Below are 18,592 nucleotides of genomic sequence, written 5' to 3'. Positions count from 1 at the left end.
AAATCCCCAACAACAAGCAGCACAAATGGCATTGAAATTCAGTGTTAAAATGGAAACAGAGGTACACTGATCTCTGACTTGGCAGGGCGTAAAAATTCTTATTCTCAGTTGATCAAGAGGTCCTTGGATACGTGGAGAATCTACAAGCAAGCGATCTTTCCATGCGAAGCAAGCATGGAGTGTAGTGCGATGGTAAGTCTACATCTCCAGATTCGATCGCGGAGCTACAAAGAAGTCACCCCGCGTAGGTAGATAGATACCATCGCTTCCTCTCTGGTCTTTTATTCCTACCTTTCCTGAGGGCCCCTCCTCACCCTGCCACTTTATTTCCTACTCCTTGAATCTCACCATTCACATCGGAAAGGCTCTGCTTTCCCCTTTCATGGGCCCCAAACACTTTCTTTCTTTGTGTGAAGGCCTGTCTGGCACTCTCAGTACTAAGGAGACAGCCAAAGTAGGCATTCAGCGGAGAGCGGGCAGGCAGCACATGCTGACATTCCTGGAAGCCTTTCAAAGGCTCCAAAGATCTCCTTTCTTGGCATCAGTCACATTTCGCAGCACGATGGCAGCCGTCACCCCATGCCTGCTCCTTCCCAGCACACAGAGGAGCCGGGGAATGTCGTAAATTCATAGCGAGCCGTCAGGAAACGCCAAGCGATCTCTCTAGGGCTTCGCTAGAAAGTTGGGACGCACTAGGTGTCCCTGTGATGATGATCACTCGGGGGGAAAAGACCGCTGATTGGCCGGAGTGTGTTGTGACTACACATTCGGGGCACTTGGGGCTGTTGTTGTTTGGACTTCTGCCCCCTGTTTTCTTCTCTAAAAATGTGGATTCGATCTTTCAGCTTCATGCTTTTCATTCCTTTACCACTGACATCCGTTAATCATCTCCCCCTGTAATCCGCCCCGTAACCGCGGGTCTTGCACTGTGGGCTGGTTCTCTGCTGTGGAGGCGCTGTGCCGTGGGAGGGTCTGCCCCCAGTCAGCAGCTGAGGGGCTCCTACTTTTACTGTTAACCACAGTCCCCTTAGGCAGTGAGGAAAAGAGACGAAGCCCTAGAGCTCAGTGCCCAGGAAGGCTGGTGATGCTCTTTAAGAATAAGGTTGAAGTCCTTGTTCTTGACAGTTTTCTGATCCAGGAAGTCTATGATGTGGACAGGTGAGCAGTAAGGGAAGCTAAAGGGATACTGAGGGCTTTGAGTTCCAGGTGAACGTTTTACTTAGTATCTATATTCTAGGAAGCTCTGTGTTCCTTCTAACAATTAAAAGTCCACATACTGAAAGATAAAACCATACAGCACCGTATCCTGGTTTGAGGAACCATTTAAGGATGTGTCCTAATCCTAAAATCTCTTGTTTCTCTTCTTCCATGGTTTGGGTGTCCCGTTATTGAAAGAAAAGTCATCGAGTTGAAGAAGACAAGATGCTGGTCCTTTGTACCTAAATGATCAGAAGGAAATTACTCTACCCAAGTTGTACTGTGATGATAGAGCAGGAGGTGAGCTGACGGCTCTGGTCTCCACCCCTTTCTCTGGGGCCCATTCAACAACTGGGAATGGCTGGCAAGGAGGCCCTGTGGTGAAGTCAGAAGTGATAGGGGTGGGACCAGTCCTATGGGAGCCGAGGGTGGAGAGCTGTGCGATTACACTGGCTACCAAGAAGGGAAAGAAAAGAAACAGAAAACAGTAGAAGGTGAAGGACCGCAGACCTCGTCAGCGTACATGAACTCCAGGCATTCGGAGTTGGGTCACGTCCACGGAGCTCCATCAAGCAATGAAGTAGAGCCCCAGACCACACCCGACTCGGGGCAGATAGAAATCCCTGTACGAAGGCTGCTCTGCATGGTCTTCGTCTCCTGTTCCAGTGACCTTCCCACCACCAGCTAAGCAGCAACCTGTTTCCAGACAGGCCTCCAGAGCTGTTTCTCCAGGAAAACCTGGAGAGCCTCTTGCGGATGCACAAGATGATCACAAGGTGATTTCTGACTAGCTGTCCTCCGCCCCCCCACCACCACTCCCAGAGATTGGGATTCAGAGAGCTTGGCAGCCGCGAGTGGAAGCACCCGGTGCCAGCTTGACACCTCACATGCTGAGAGTTATTCTCAGCCTCGGGTGAATGGGAGTAAGTTATTTAATATCTGTGCCAGCTACAGGGAGCCAGTGTCTACAGGGAGCCAGTGTCTACAGCCAGCCACTCTCCCACACAGGAGGTTACGGCTCCTGAGACCTTCAGAGAACACCTGGACCTGACCCTCCCTGTTTTACAGATGAGGAAACAGATCTGGGGTGGGGGGCGGTTTATCATCTGCCCAAGGCCACACCGGTGGAGTCAGAGATGGGAAGAGAACTGTGGTCTCTTGGCTCAGTTCTCTTTCCAGAGCTCTAAGCCACCTTAGCCCTACTACACAATGTCCTCCTAACTGGGCTCCATCCCATTTTACAGTAAAGCTCTGAAGGTGACAATTCCTTTTGTCATGTCTACGGAATAAATCAGTTCCTGGGGTTTGGGGTCCTGGCTGTGGGACCTGGGCAGGTTACTCTTCCCCTTGGCACCTTAACTTCCTCATCTGTAAAATGAGAATGAGGGTAACATCCCTATGCCATGGGTTTGCAGTGAGCATTCAGTGAGTTAATTCCAGTCAAGTGCTTTAACGTCGTGGGAGACTTGGGAAGATATGACTATTTATTTAATGTGCTGATGGAGCTTTGATCTTCAGCTTCCTAGCGGATCACCTCCACAGTTCTCCGTCAAAGGTTCGTTCTATTCTAATGTTGTTATTATATATATTTTTATACACATCTGATATTTCTCTTGCTCACAATTACGCTTCAGGAGAACTGTATCTTGAAGCAGTACTTCTCTGAATTAATAATGAGTTCTGCTCACCGTAACCTCTTGTTGAGTATTTGCCTCTAAACAACAATAATGAAACTATTGGTTGCATTCAAGAGACAAAATAATAATATATTACTAATCTAATTAATAATATTATTATATATTATATTAATATAATTAATCAATTATATTAATATAATATACAACACTATTCGAATTATTATATAATTAATTATATTAATTATAATGATATATCATTATACTAATATTACCACAATATTATTAATATTATATCATTATAACATTATTGATATTATATTATTATTATCATTACTGGACAAATTATGGATACATCTCATTAGATTCCAGAAGAGTACAATCCATCAGAAAGTACGGAATAACACGGGGTAAAGAGCTTGGCTTTTGAAAATACTTGGTGCGTTGAGGCAAGAGTTTAGTAAGGAGATAACAGCAAAGTTAACTTCAGCCAGGACACAAACCCTCTCATTTAAAAGTGCACAGGCAGATCAAGAGTTAATTTCTCTGGCTAGGACACGGTGGAGGGACCCTTTCCTTCAGGGCAGAGATGTGATTCCTTAAGGCCACAAAGTCAGAAGGTGATTATCTGAATATCTTACAAAAACCGAGGAGAGGCAGTCTGTCTATTCAAGACCTACTCCTTCTCCCACCCTCCCTGGGATATTTATCTCCAGGGCAGGAAAGGTCAACACAGAAACACAGCAAGGAAAGATAAGAGAGCTCTGTAATCCTATATCCAGCTGGATGGTTAGGCTCCAGAGGCTGGCAGTTAGAAATGCAGCTAGAGCTTGGCAAAGCACCCAAACAGTTGGGTCATAGAACTTGAAAGCCAGAGGCACTTCAAACAATTACAGTTCAACTCGTTCACTTTACAAATGAGAAAAATGAGGCCCAAGAAGTTAATGATTTGCCAAGTCAGCTGGCTAGAAGGTCACAGAGCTAAGAACACGGGCCTCTTGTCTCCAGCTCCAGAATTAGGACGGTGTTGGATAAAGTCAGAGGCATGTGCTACAAAAGCTGTGGTTCTAATTAGGATGGGAAATCCGCATTTAGAGTCACAGACCCTATTTGAGGGATCCTAATTGTAGCAGCCTCTAGCATTGACCCCACCCCGATCTCTGAGAAGAAACTGTCCTTGGTTCCCATGATTCCACGTCCCGGTCCTCCCTCTTCCCTTGTTCTCATGACCACTGTTCTTTCTCCTCCTTCACAGACTAATCTCTTTTCCTGTCCCTTTAGTGATCATGTTCCAAAGGGATCTCTCGTCTCTATGAGTTTGCTCTCTACAGGACGTCTCATCCATGCCGATGGCATCTAAACACACAGGTAACACTCAGATCCACAGCTCCAGCCTCGATATTTCCTCTGCTCTCCAGTCCCATATTTCCAGTTGTCTAATGAGTATCTTCACCTCTCACTCAACAAGTGCAAAACCCCTTTCTCCTGATCTCTCTCAGTTAACAGCAGGCATAAGGCCGCCCAAGATCAGAGCCTGAGGTTTGCTGAGTCACTTCACAATCTGAACCTCAGTCAGCTGGGACCTGGCTTTTCTTCCTCACTGCCACTCCTCGCTCAGGTCCTCAGCAACTTTTTTTTTGGGGGGGGGGAGGGGGCGGGGGGAAGGTATGACAATTGCTACCCAACTGGTTTTCCTGCGTTCAACCTCTTCCCACCTCCAAACTCATCTTCCACATCACCGGAAGAGTTCTCTTCCCAAAATCTATCTCATTGTTTTCCTTTCTAGTTCTCTGTAACAGTATTTCTTATAGTACGACTTGTACTGTCCCTTTCAAGACTGGGAACTCCTTAAGTTCAGGGAATCTGTTCTTTCTTTGGCATTTTCAGAACCAGTGTGTGAAACAAAATACACACTAAGTGTTTGCTAAATTGAAATGGATTCTGGACTCTGATTTCCTGGTTCTCTACAGAGAGGGTGAAATGGTTTTCTAGAGATGTCAGCAAGATATTCGGTTGAAATTTTCCAATGGACATGGGAAGATGAACTAACAGAACCAGAAAGATAAATAGCACGTCCAAGTCACCTAAGCCTCGCGGCCAGAGAACGTGGGAGACGGCGAGCAGGAAAGAGCCCATCCCTCCCTGTTAAAACAGGATGATGACGTAGATGGGGAGGCTGCATCTAGTGCCACAACCACTGAGCAAACAGGAAGGCCAGGAGGAGCCGGCCATCCCCGTCTGATTAAATACAATGGTCTCCGTAAGAGGCCTTTTCTCCCTTTAGTGTGGCAACCTGCATCTGGCGGCAGATGACCGAGCACCGTTCATGCTTTGCCAGAATGTTTGCGTCCTGTGGTTCCTGGTTCCCAGGCTATGCCCAAGGACTGGGCAGAAAATGCCGTGCAGTATTACAGCAAGTAAAGAGAGCTCCAGGTCACATGATCATTTCCACACCACCCTGCTCTTCCCTGCCCTTTTCTTTGTTCCCCCACTACTATCAAAATGTCAAGAAAGCTTATTACTCCTATTGCCAGGGAAACTATCTGCTATTCCAAATACAGAGAGGTGTGTGACATAATTTCCATGACCATTCATGCTGCTGTTTGAAGAAAAATGAGACACAATGCCTGGTGTGTCCCCCCCCCCCCCCGGACTGATAGCATCATCAATGGCCCAGCTTCCTCTTATTATTTTACTTCATTCTATATTTATCATGCAGGAGCTCCTGCCAAGCCTCAGGGCTGCCACATTCTCAACAATGTGGCTTTCCTGTACCCAACCCCCCAAACCTTAGCCCTGGACTCTGGCAGGGACACACACGCGCACACACACAGTAAAGAAGGAAATGGCCATTGTCAAGAAAATCGGTCCCAAAGGAAGTGGCTGAGGGATGAGCATCAGAAAGGTCAGTCTCAGGACACACTGGAGAAGAGAAAGAAAGGATCCTGTGTTTTTATGTTTGTCTGCCGACGAAAACCAGCTTAGGTCTTTTCCATTATAGTTTATTACAAGATTTCGAATATAGTGTCTTATAATAAACTATAATGGAAAAGAATGGCAAAAAAGAATATAGATATATACATATATATATATGTATGACCGAATCACTCTGCTGTACATCTGAAACTAACACAATATTGCAAATCAACTCTACTTCAATTAAAAAAAAAAAAACTCAGTCTGAGGGCCATCCAACTCCTTTGGCTTCCTCCTACCCTCATCTTTAGGATACAGGGGGATGCGGGATTTCCCCAGAGAAGGACACAGCCATAGTCAGAAAACATGGATATCTACAAGTGTCTGGATTTTGATTCTTGGAATATTGGTTTACACTGGATATCTGGAATGTTGAATTTTTTTAAGAGTTGAATCCTCTGGAGACTGTTAAGTAGTAGACACTAGGCTTTTAGGTTTAGGAGTTAGAAGATATGATGCTCATACTTCCTGACCCCTGGGGAGGTGTGTCCAACACATGCCACCAAAGAGCCCTTTAGCACCTGGACTGCATTTCAGCCGATGATTTTCATTTTCTGGAAAGTGCTTCTAAACCCCTATGGTAGTTATAAAGCTTACATGAGTATCTTGGACTCTCTCTAAATATTTATGTCATTTACTTTGCCCCAAGTCCTCACATCCTCTAAGATGGTTAGCCATAGCATCCTCTTCATGTGCGTGTACACAGGTATGTGTGACTTCACGGCCAACTTCTGTTACTTCTTGGCCGTTTGCGGAGGATGGATTTGATTGCTAACAGTATGTGAGAAAAATAAATTAGCTTTTCCTCCCAACTCTGATGATCATAAATAATACATATGTCTTGAAGAACTCAATTCTCCACTCTTCTGTGGTCTTTGGGGTTTTCTTGAGTAACTCCTGAGGGTCTGAAAGAAGGTGGGAGAACACCTAGGTTTCTGTGGGTACTTAGAACCAGAAGTTACCCATGGCTTGACCAGACCGACTAGGCTAGAATATTAGACTACGAAGGGATCCCAGAGATCACTCTCGCCCAGTCTTCTTGTTCTACCGCCCAGAGGGTCTCTTATTATATCGGCAGCAGAGCCAGAACTAGCATCTGGTTCCCTTCTTAATCTAGGAATGTTTTCCACTGGACTAGGGTATGCTTCCTGAGAACCTTCTCCATCTTAGAATTTAGTAATGCTGCTATTAAGCCTCAGAATTTATAAGCGTTTGTCCCAGGTTGCCTGGTTTTGATAGATTTAAGCATAGTGTATTGGCAAAGGATCAAAAACACGGGGCAGGCACAAACGCTTTTCAGGGTCTGTCCCTAGATAAATCTGACAGGCGCCATATAATGATGAAGGTCTGACACCCACTCACCCAAAAGATAGGTTTATTAATGGTAAAACAACCATCTGGATTTCAGCCAACATTACAGTATTAGCATCAAATCACTTCTATTTGCCTGTCTAGACAAATCCCTCTAACATCCAGGTACTTGGGGAAGTGAAACGAGAATTAAGTTATAAAGGAGTAGGAGACTCTAGCCCACAAATATTACAGTATATTCCAAAAACTATATCATTTCTCAATAGTCAAAACACACAAGTTCTAACATCTAATAAAGTATCTGAAAGAAGGGAAAGATCTTCCTATTTTTACATTCCCATATATCTTATCTTCCTACATCAAGGTATGCAACCCCCAAGGTATGAAGTTATATCTAAACCCACGAGTGCCAATATGTACACATACTAGCAACCCTCATCTGCCTCCCAGCCAGAACCCAAGTGATGTAACTTGGACATCACCCCTCACTGGAACTCTTTTAGATGACCCCTGAACTAGGTTTGGTGCCTGACTGCTATTATCCTACTTAACTTGTGAGGTCCTCAAAGAGTTTTAAAAAATGGATTCGCACACTTGGCCGAGAGGGTGTGTACAATCGTATACTGTCAGCACTGCAGTTGCAGAGTTGCCTCAAGAAAGAATTTTTAATATTTATGTATTTATTTGGTTGTGCCGGGTCTTAGTTGCTGCAGGCAGGCTCCTTAGTTGTGGCATGCATGTGGGATCTAGTTCCCTGACCAGGGATCGAACCCGGGCCCCCTGCATTGGGAGCGTGGAGTCCTATCCACTGCACCACCAGGGAAGTCCCAAGAAAGCATTTTTAGAAGCTGCAGCTTCTCAGCTAGAAGAGAGAGGAAAGATGGCAGAAGCAAATGGAGGAGAAGAAAACCTCAGAATGAAACTAATGAAATTGTTTAGTGGCTGGGGATATAGACAAGCTCCTACATGTACATATGCCACAGCAGTTTATGAGAATAAAACAGTTTTCTTCGAGGCCCATTATTAATGGAACATGCATTTGGAACTGGGCCCTGAAGAAAGCTATTTTATTTATTTATATATTTTATATATAACAGGTGGACTATTAGGAAAATGAAGCCAAAGGAAGACTTCAGAGGATTCAGGTTGCCTTCGCGATGGTCTGATGGTTTACACGTGACCTAGTGAGACCCTATGCTTCTTGGTATTTTGTGGTATTCACTTGAACAAATTCGCACTAAGCACAGAAGAGGAAGCTTCCTTTTGGTTAGGAACCGTTAACATTAAGCCCAACCTCGGTCATGATAAGATTATGGCCAGCGGCTTTATGACTGCATTTTTGGGCTTCTATTACATAAAACCAGTAAGGTAATTATTTTTAAGCAGAAGGAAATAGGGGAGATTATGCCAGTGATTTTTCACTGGGGGGGGGGATTTTGTCCCCCCAGGTGATATTTGGCAAGGTTCAGAGACATTTTTGGTTGTCACACTGTGTGTGTGTGTGTTACTGGCATCTAGTGGGTAGAGGCCAGGGACGCTGCTAAACATCCTGCAATGCAAGGGACAGTCCCCACTACCAAGAATCAGCCAGTCCTAAATGTCAATAGTGCTGGGGCGGAGAAACCCCGGATAGAGGGATGGACATGACACTGTTAAATTAACAGAGTCTAATCTTGGTCCTCATCTTGTAAGACTAATGACAATGAAAGCACTGCCTTTTATGCCTCTGTTTCCCCATTTGCAAAATGGGGATAATGAACACGTTCTTTATAATAATATCACGAGGAGTCATGAAACTATACATGCAAAACACTCTGATATCTTCAGAAGAAAGGGTCTCTGTAAAATCAAAGCACAGTTATGATTACTGCACTATGATGAGCTCATGAAGTTCTGTCTTAAGAACTGTACTCCTCCCCCGGCAAAAAAAATTCCTCCGGGGAAAGAAAACAAACCAGAAATGATCTCATGATGATGACACCTGTCACACCAAAAAACAGACACAGTTCAGAGAAACTAAATTCTTTCCCTCCAGCAATGAAGTAGGCTGCATCTGTAATTAAGATCTTAATAAGGGAGGTAGGAGGCTGGATACAGACGCTGCAGGCTGTGAGGCACAGAGCTATCCTGCCAGGTTTCAACAAGAGCAACTGAAACACAATCCCCCTCGCTGCCTAGTGCTCTCAGGTGTTCTCTGCACAGACCATATTTCAAAACGGGCTTTCCTTCGTCGCTAAAGATTCCTCCTCCTACAAGGAGAAAGAAAAGGACTGCCTCATTATTTACCAGCAAATGTCACGTGGTAAATATTATTTACAGGTAAATATAAAAAATTTGCCGGAATCCACTTTAAAAAAGCCTCTTAGATAATTTCCTGATAAGAAGCTGAAAACAAGTTAGATAAAAGGCTGGCATAAGGCAAAAGGGATAATGCTTTCGATGGCTGATTGATCCCTGAAGCAGCTAGAACGACCATGTGTTCCTAAACTTTCCAAGACGGTCCCCGTTTCAAATATCCTTCCCATTGTCAGACCATCTGTCCCACTTTGGGGTCTGTGAAACATGGATACATACCTACAGAAATGATATATATTTTAAACTAAAAATAAAAGACAGGCATCCAAGTATATATCTTGCTAATGGATCTGCCTTCGCTGAATTTAGGATTTGGGAGGAAAGAAGATAAGTACTGATAAGAATCTTAGGTTTAGTCAATGGACTGTTCTCTCATTGACAAGATGATCTTTATAAGGGAACGAGATCTATTCCAAGGGCATCCTGGCCTCTGTGAGACTGTCAAGCAGTCCAGCTTCACAGTGAATGCCACTGGGCTAACTGTGTTCCTATCACCCCCTTCCTTTACCCTCCCCACCATTTAAGGGGATGCTCATCTAACTTAGCTCTGAGTGGAAAAGATTGGAGAATCAGAGAATAACATGCGAGTTCTAACCCAGAGGAGCACTCAAGGGAAAAAAAGACGTCAAAATTTTGCTCTACCAATGCTGTTGTGATGGTTCTGCAGCACTGCTGGTCCACTCAAGCCATTTCCTGCTAACTCTAAGTCATACCACGGATGATTAATAACAACAAACAAAAAACAGTAACAACGAACTCATGGACAGATCACTGACATGTCCTGTTAGAAGCCTGGAGGGTCTAGAAGTCCACTTTCCTGACTTCCCAGTGGCTGGCATTACTTGTTATGGTTTTTGGGGGCTGGGGGACGGAATCCCAGCTCAGTCTCTCAGTAGAGCACAGAGCCTGGGGACAGAGAAGCCTGAGTCCTGAGTCAGCCCCATCTTCTGTGGGAGTGAGGTGCTAAATTAAGGGCAACAAACTGACTACCACAAATCAATGAGATTAAGGCTAATTCATACAAGAGACAGCATAACTAAAATAAATTAGGAAAAATATTAATGACATCATACTGTCTAAATAAATATTGCTTTAATTAAATAGAAAGATCTGGTTCAAATCCTAACCATTTATGCCTTTTGGTGGTTGCAACTTTCTACTGAGTTTCACAAATAACACCCTCCCACACACACACACACACACACACACACACACACACACACACACACACACACCCCGCCCACACACACAAAGAGCAAAGAAAGGAATTAAATTCAAAATGAGCTATCAAACGTTTTGGTGCAGTGCTTGCACTTTTACATATTCATGGTTGATCAGTCTTTATTTCTGGTAATCATAAACATCAACGTTTCACATAAGGAACATTTTTGGTAACATAACTATTACCTTGACATATTAGAACTATCAGGAGGAATTCTCATTTGCAACATACACACCAAGATCTGCAAAGAAATAAGATGCCTCCATGTGAGTGAACCCAGCCTTTGAATAAGGCTCATGAACCACCTACCTAAATACCATTTAGCACAATTAATTGCTAAATTAATTGGGGAAGAGGTTGAGGGTAAGGGACTAGCTTTTTTTTTTTTTTAAAGAATAAACCTGTATTTAGTAATCCATGGTGAGGCCCAAGTATATGTATTTGAAAACACTGCACTGGCAATTTCATTATCTCCATGATCAGCTGTCCCACCCTCCATCTCAACCATGAAAACTCACGGTCACACACCATCACTACTTCTATTTTCTGGAGTGCCTGTTGCATCTTCCTCAAAGCATAGGCCTCAATTCACCTAGATCACATGGTCTACCTTCTGAATCACTCTTTCCAGTGGAGGGTGGAAAAGGTCACCAATAAGGCATTTATCTTAAAATGAAGATTCCTCAGGAAGACAGTCTTTTGCAGCTAAGCTGTAATGTTCCCCAGGCCTGTGGAGTCCTCATTAACTAGTAAGAATTCCCGCAGGGGGATGACTGGAATGTTCAAAGTAAATAAGACAGAGGGGGTGTTGCTGACAAAGTATAAACAGGGTTTTCTTGTTTTATTTTTTTGGTCCCTTTTCCATGCCCATGCTCTTTGCAGTCATCCATTGCCTAGGTAACTGGTAGCTATTCTCTTCATTTTAAGTTGGAAATAGAGGATTTCTTCCCAGTGGCACCATTTTGTTTATCTTGGCAAGGAGCCTTGGTAATTAAGTCTATATGTTACTACAGAGTAATTCCATGGTCCCAGGGGCTGGGATTTCAAACCAATTTGTTTAAGTTTCTTTCTAACCCTAAAATGATCTAAAAATAGGTCACCAACGCCTCTTACTTTAAGTCTCCATCACTCTAACTGACGGCAGTAGGCTAGAGATATGGTTTCCCTGAGCCCCACTCACCTCCTGTGCACTTCACCTTTGATTTTTTACAGTCATGACTTTCTCCTTCCCTCGGTACCAGTTTTGTTGTGGATAAACAATTGTAGCAAAGGTTTCCTCTTACATTTTTATACATATAATGCTTCTGCACCTATATATCTGAGTATATATATTATATGTATCTTATAATGCATCATATAATACTGCCATTTTAAAATGCTTATTATGTACTAGAAACAGATGATTTTCATATATTATATCCTTACAACTATCTGATGAGACAGGTACTATTACTCCCATTTTATAAATGAGGAAATGGAGACCTGAAGTAGCTTGCCTAAAATTATACTGTTAGGAAGTAACAAAAGTGGGATTGGAAACAAAATCCACTTTGCCATACAGCGAGGCTCTTTTAACGGCTATTTGTGTAAGTATTATATGTAATTCAACATTCAATTCAATGTTTGTTGAGTACCTACTGTGAGCAAGGTCCTACAATTTCAGGAATATCAAATCTTATTAATAACAATGAAGATACCAAGTCATTAAAATATTAGCAAGTGGGGACACAGGTGTACTGGTAAATCCCTGTCTGGCATCTGCATTTCTGCAAGACATCTCCAGGCCCATGGAATATTCAATAATACTCGATTATCTTAACCTAGTGACTGGGGTTTTGACATAATCCTGTCACCAAGTCTTGAGTCCACACTATCCTTTCAACATCTATTGGGCACCTACTTATATAAGGAGAGCTGGGGCCGACTAGCATTGTCTGCTTCCATTATGCAGGAGCCATGGTAAATACCTTACCATGGAAAATGTCTTGCTTAGGCTTTAGAACAATCCTATGAGGCAGTTATTATCCCTACTTTACAGATAAGAACACTGAGGCCCAGAGAGCTTAACTTGCCCAAGGTTACAGAGTATCACGTCACAGGAAACAGAAATGCCTTTCCCCAAACCTCATACTCTATCTTGTCTCTACTGCAAGAACACAGAAGAGACCAAGTCCCTACCTCTGCCTCCCACCCCCAAGGCCACAACAGATCCTGGATCATACTTTTTATTCAAGGGACTTGTCTGTCAATCTGCCTCTACATACAAATAAAGGGTGAGTCTCTCGTATTCAGTGGGGCTTACCTAAAACTGGAAAGCCCCAGTGGGCAGCCTGTGTGAGTTCCAGGTATCATTTAGATAGTGATTTGATCGAAAGAGGTTAATGAGTAAGGTAGTGCTAACAGAGTAGGGCAGCGGTGAGAAACAGAAAGCCTATTGTAGGGATTATAGGACAGTCAGGGAGACAAAGGTTTAGTCTTCTGATTCTCTTATAGAGTGGATGGATGAGGGGGGTTTGACTCACGGCAAGTGACACACGAACCAAGTCACGTAGGCACAAAGAGACAGGGGCAAATGAATGGGAGCAACAGGGGCCAAGATCCCCATAGCAGAGTCCAAAGAGAGGAGGGCGGCAGGGGGCACAGAGCGTGCTTTAAATGCTCCCCACGTCTGTGTAGGTGGGGAGGCAAGCCCTACAGAAGTCGGTATTGCAGAAGCATAAAGAATGCTTGAATGAAAAAACTGAGAGACGGGCTTCCCTGGTGGCGCAGTGGTTGGGAGTCCGCCTGCCGATGCAGGGGAGGCGGGTTCGTGCCCCGGTCCGGGAAGATCCCACATGCCGTGGAGCGGCTGGGCCCGTGAGCCATGGCCGCTGAGCCTGCGCGTCCGGAGCCTGTGCTCCGCAACGGGAGAGGCCGCAGCGGTGAGAGGCAAAAAATAAAAAAAAAAAAAGAGAGACGATGAGGTCATAAGGGCACGAAAGGGGATGGAATTGGCAAAGAGGCTTGAAAAGTGGAGAGGAAGTTTCTTTAGAAGTGGGGGGGCGCAGAGTGGAAGCCACTGATGAATTCTCAGAAGAGGACTGATGTATATTCCAGCAAGAAAAGGATGTTGAAGGAATCTTCGTTACTGTGCAACCTGCTAGATCGGTGTTCTCAGAACACCTTCAGTTCTACAAAGACTCTGATTTCTGTATACGTAAATCGTTTAGCTCTGAAAATGGGTTTGCTCAGTTAAGAAATAAATATGTAACCAAATAATTTTTTCAAAGCATCTTTTGGTGCTTTTAAATGCATAGATCTCACATAAGTTTTAAAAAGGAGGCAGGGGGCAGGAGTCCCTCATTTGGAGGGTGTGCAACACATCATTTAGAAGAGAATAAAAAATTTAAAACCAAAATGTTGAAGCCAGGAAAGAATCAGAAATTATATGGATTATAAATGACCATGCTGACTAAATCAAAGACACTTGATCAAATGTTCTCAAGCCACCTTGAGAAAATAAAAATATTTTCAAAGTCCCCTAGAAAGCTTTTCATTGTACACACTTTCTGGTTTCCCTAACCTACTTTACCATGTTCATCCACGACGCAGGAATCTGAATTTCAGAATGTAGTTTTCTTACTTGTGTTCTAAGCTCTACCTGTTCTAACGTTCAGTCGGAACGTTCATATATGAGTTTGCTGAATGGCAGACTAGAGAAGTAATTTAGCATTTTAATGTAGGCACACAGGGTACAGAAATTTGGCCACAGAAGCTGCTCAGCTATTAGAGATCAAACAGGCCGGGCCCGTGGGGCACTGACCAGGCCTGGGCCTGCACAACGTGGGTGGGGCCTCGGGCCTCTGCTCAAACACAGCTGTGCACCCACCCTCCAATTACCCTCCTGGCAGACAGCAGCGATAACCCACCCCCAGACCCTCAGGAGGGAAGCTTTCCCTGAGCAAGCCACGGCCACCGAGGCACAGCCCTCAACCCCAGTATCCAGAACGTGCTGTGTCTGTTCCAAGGAGCTTGGGGAAAATTCTTGATAAATGAAGTCCCCCGCAATTTACTGTCAGCAGCGAACCTCAGACGGAATCCTTTAAAAAGAAATGGAACTTTATGTGCATATGAGAGTGACTGCACCCTTCCTGTGAACAAATAAAAATACATACAATGCAATTAAAATAGACTAGATATAGGCTAACCAAAAAAATTCACCAGAGCAATAGCTTGCATTCCACAGTGCTCAGGATTACCATAAATATAAGCTGGCTGAGCTGGAGCTGTGTGTAAGTTCAGAATGAGTGGAGGCTTGGTTGTTCTCTAGTTATGATCCCTGAAGTAGCCAAACCAGATAATCTGGTTAAAAAAAAAAAGCCTTAGGGACTTCCCTGATGGCTCAGTGGTTAAGAATCTGCCTGCCAACGCAGGGGACACGGGTTTGAGCCCTGGTCTGGGAAGATCCCACATGTCCATGGAGCAACTAAGCCCGTGTGCCACAAGTACTGAAGCCTGTGTGCCTAGAGCCCATGCTCCGCAACAAGAGAAGCCACCGCAATGAGAAGCCCGTGCACCGCAATGAAGAGTAGCCCCCGCTCACCGCAACTAGAGAAAGCCCGAGCACAGCAACAATGACCCAACACAGCCAAAAATAATAAATAAATAAATGTATATAAAAAATATCTTAAGAGTGGTCGGATTATAAATCTCTCAGTGAGTATTTTTAAGTCTGACTGTGCTAAATTTATAGTGTTTAGAGAAATATCGTGTCTAAAAGGTAATTCCTGACTCCAGGATTTTACAATCTAATAATTATCTGGTTTTACTACCTAAGTGGCTCGAATTAAACAATACTACCAAACATGCATTTCACTTTGCTTTGTAGAGTTACTGTCTTAAAAAAAAAAAAAATCTATTCTGCAGGAATACTTTTTCTTGAGTTCTTATGATTTATTCAATAAGCACGAAAGGTCTTTTATATAATTGTTACCTTGATGTGCAGGAATACTCTAGATGACATAGAGTCTTAAACTTCCTGGGAGAAGAAAACACCAGTCACACAGCACGTTTTAGGGAGGTCACAGAGAGTTCTTTCTTTAATAGTAGTTTAAAGTCACAAGTTCTGGAGCCAGATCATCTTGGTTCAAATCCCAGCTCCTCCACTTTTTAGCTGTGTGGCTTTGGATAAATTACTTAGCCTCTCTTTGCCACAATTTCCACATTTGAAAATGAGTATAAAGTATTAACACCACCTCATGGAGTTAATTGGAGATTTAAATATGGAATTCTGTATTGGCCTGGTGAGTCTTAAGAATTGTTATTTATCACTCGTCTACCTTTGTGCCACCTCCTCTACTTAAAATTACAAAATCCTCTCCTGAAACAAAGTCCATCATTAACTTGAGAGAAAATAGGCTTTATAAGAAAGGGAAAGTAGATTGCTTCAGCTATGGGTTCCTTTTATAGTCACCACAAGGTGTCAATCTGTCATTTGGTTAGTTGGGGAAGTCAGTAGTTTTGCTGGTGAAGACGTGCGCAAGCTAATAAAAATCATACATTTACAACACTTGGCAGGGTGCTCGGCACTGGTAAGACCCGGCAGAGAGGCAGGTTTCCCCCATGAACGGCAATCACAGTTCACAGCGTCAGCTGCTGTGATGTTTTCTTTCCACAAAAGTAAAACTAAACATGATGAGGTCGCTGAATAAAAGTGACTTTAGACTTTTCTGTCACTCTCCGGGTTGCGGCACTCAACGTTAAAAACAGCCATTTATACTTTCCAATAATAAATGTAGGAACGTCTTTTCTCTTTTTCCCCCCTTCAAGCTGGTTTTTATGAAACTAAAGGCATTCACAGTAGGCAGAAGAGGGGCAAAGATTCACTGAAGGCTAAGTAATATCTGGAGATAGGACATTATGATATCCTACCACTGTTCTAAATAAGGGAACTGTGGAAATACGGGTGAGCCATTTCAAGAAAAAGAGCTTTCCTGCCAGGTGGAAGGATTTGTTTCTGGTTGCATCCTGAAGTCAAAAATATTAAGAATCTTCAGGATTATCCATTCCCCTGATCTCTCCTATTGAGGTAGAAAATGGAAAGCTGATAGCACAGTGCTAACTGATACCTCTGCTTTCAGAGAGTTCTAACCTTTCCAAGGAGAGCTATAACTCATGCATCACAATAGAGACTTTCAACAGTTAGATTTAGAGCTACTGAACAAGATTTATAGCTTTTGAATAACAGGTTTATCACTGAGGTTAGCCAGCGGCTATTAGCCAGAACTGAGTATTTACAACCTCACATTAAAAAAGGATGAGCCAGAACCTAGGTAATTCAGAAAGAAAGCCAAGTAGCTCTCAGCGAGCACAATCCTGAAGGTCAGACAGGTAACTCAAATTGCCAATCCCAAAGCATAACCACCTGGCCTAAACGCCTTTCAATAACAGCATGTTTGTTTAAACGCACTGGGACTGTATCTATTCTAAAACACACGTAGTCATCCTCCAAGCAAAATTCATATCCAATCCCTTGCAATCTGCTCTGAATAGGGGGTCTCTGGAAGCTGCTTGCCTGGTTAGATGGGGGCAACTTAGACAAAAGGGGATATTCTAAATAAGTTATAATCCTTTTGCCGAGAATAAACACACAAAGGTGCGAAATGCTTGGGAAAATACGCTGCTGAGTGTTCTGACACTACTATGAGTTTCAGGGACAATAAGCTCGCTGGAGCCTTCAGACCCTCAGTCCATTCAAACGCCAATGAAAGTGTTTTCAAGAAATGGCAAGTACTCATTGGTTCTGAATCCAATGTCATTTATGGATGTCAAAATTCTCCATCATCAGCTGTATAAGGGTACCTGGGGCTTTGAACTTCTTCCACTAAAAGTACGTATGGCAAACTGCTTCCCGAAGCAAACGCTTTAAAGCAAAGGCTGAAAACTGCTTTAAGAGCCAGGCTGAGAGGCTCAGCAGTTCTGATTCCTTTCTTACTACGTCTCCCGGGACAGTGGCGGCCAGGCCCGGGCGCGGAGTGCTGAGCTAAGGGGCGCTCCGCATGGAGTTAGACACCCTCTGTTCTACAGTGGCCACTGCAGCTCCGCCAGACTTTCAGGGGAGGTGGACCGGGTGTGCTGTGAGCTCCCGGCGTGGGTCTTAGAGGCTGGAGCTCTGCCTGCCTGCTTGTATGCCAACCCCAGTGACTGAGACCCATCTCAAAACAGAACACAATCGGGCACAGTAGGGGTCCCTGCAGAGGAGCTGTCCTGCAGAGGACAGACAGACGGACACACACACACACACACACACACACACGAAAACCTTCTGTAAAAGGCACTCTCTTACCTTATACTTCATCTCGGCAGCGGTGAATTGAGGCGTTTTCCTACACTAGTTAGACTGCATTAAGCACTGGCGTGTCCGCCCCTCCATCGAGCGCTGGGCTAAATGAAAGTGAGAACGGCCCAGCTGCAGCCAGTTGTCAGCGCAGCGCGGAACTCCGGCACCGCTACGCCCGCCAAGCCTCTGAGCTCACTATTTTGATTGAGGCCGGCCGAGCACGGAGCTAATTTGCATACCGCCCCGCCATTGGCTAGTGGGCCAAGGTAATGCGGACGCTCCGCCCACCCTTAACTCCTGAAAACTGACAAAGAACTTGTAATGTGATCATTTCTTTTTACATTGTCAGAAAGGGTGGAAAATAAAGTCAGGAACCTTCCCGAACCTTACTCCATCCCCACCCCCAAAACCCCTGGAAAAGGAGATAAATTCTTTTTAAGCTTAACCCAAATTTTAAAGAAATGGAATTCAGAAAGCGGGCTGACAGTCGCGCTTCCTGTGACCTAGCAACTCCTTCATAAACCCATTTCATTTCAAAGCCGTTCACCTCACAATCTCTACATGAAACAAACTCGGGGA

General features: G+C 44.0%; 1 protein-coding gene across 1 annotated transcript in view; it reads right to left on the bottom strand.

The window, feature by feature from the left end:
- The window catches only part of NEDD9 (neural precursor cell expressed, developmentally down-regulated 9), a 44,671-nt gene extending 26,484 nt beyond the window's left edge, over positions 1-18,187 (bottom strand). The window contains exon 1 of the mRNA XM_082848322.1: positions 18,020-18,187. Coding sequence (XP_082704448.1) covers positions 18,020-18,031 — 12 coding nt within the window. The 5' untranslated portion in view covers positions 18,032-18,187. The remainder of the gene's footprint in view (positions 1-18,019) is intronic.
- Positions 18,188-18,592: the final 405 nt, after the last annotated feature.

This window comes from Leucopleurus acutus (genome assembly GCF_964270905.1).
Source record: "Leucopleurus acutus genome assembly, chromosome: 10".
Lineage (NCBI taxonomy): Eukaryota > Metazoa > Chordata > Mammalia > Artiodactyla > Delphinidae > Leucopleurus > Leucopleurus acutus.
The sequence above is the reverse complement of the archived record's forward strand: the minus strand, read 5'-3'. Positions and strand labels throughout refer to the sequence as shown.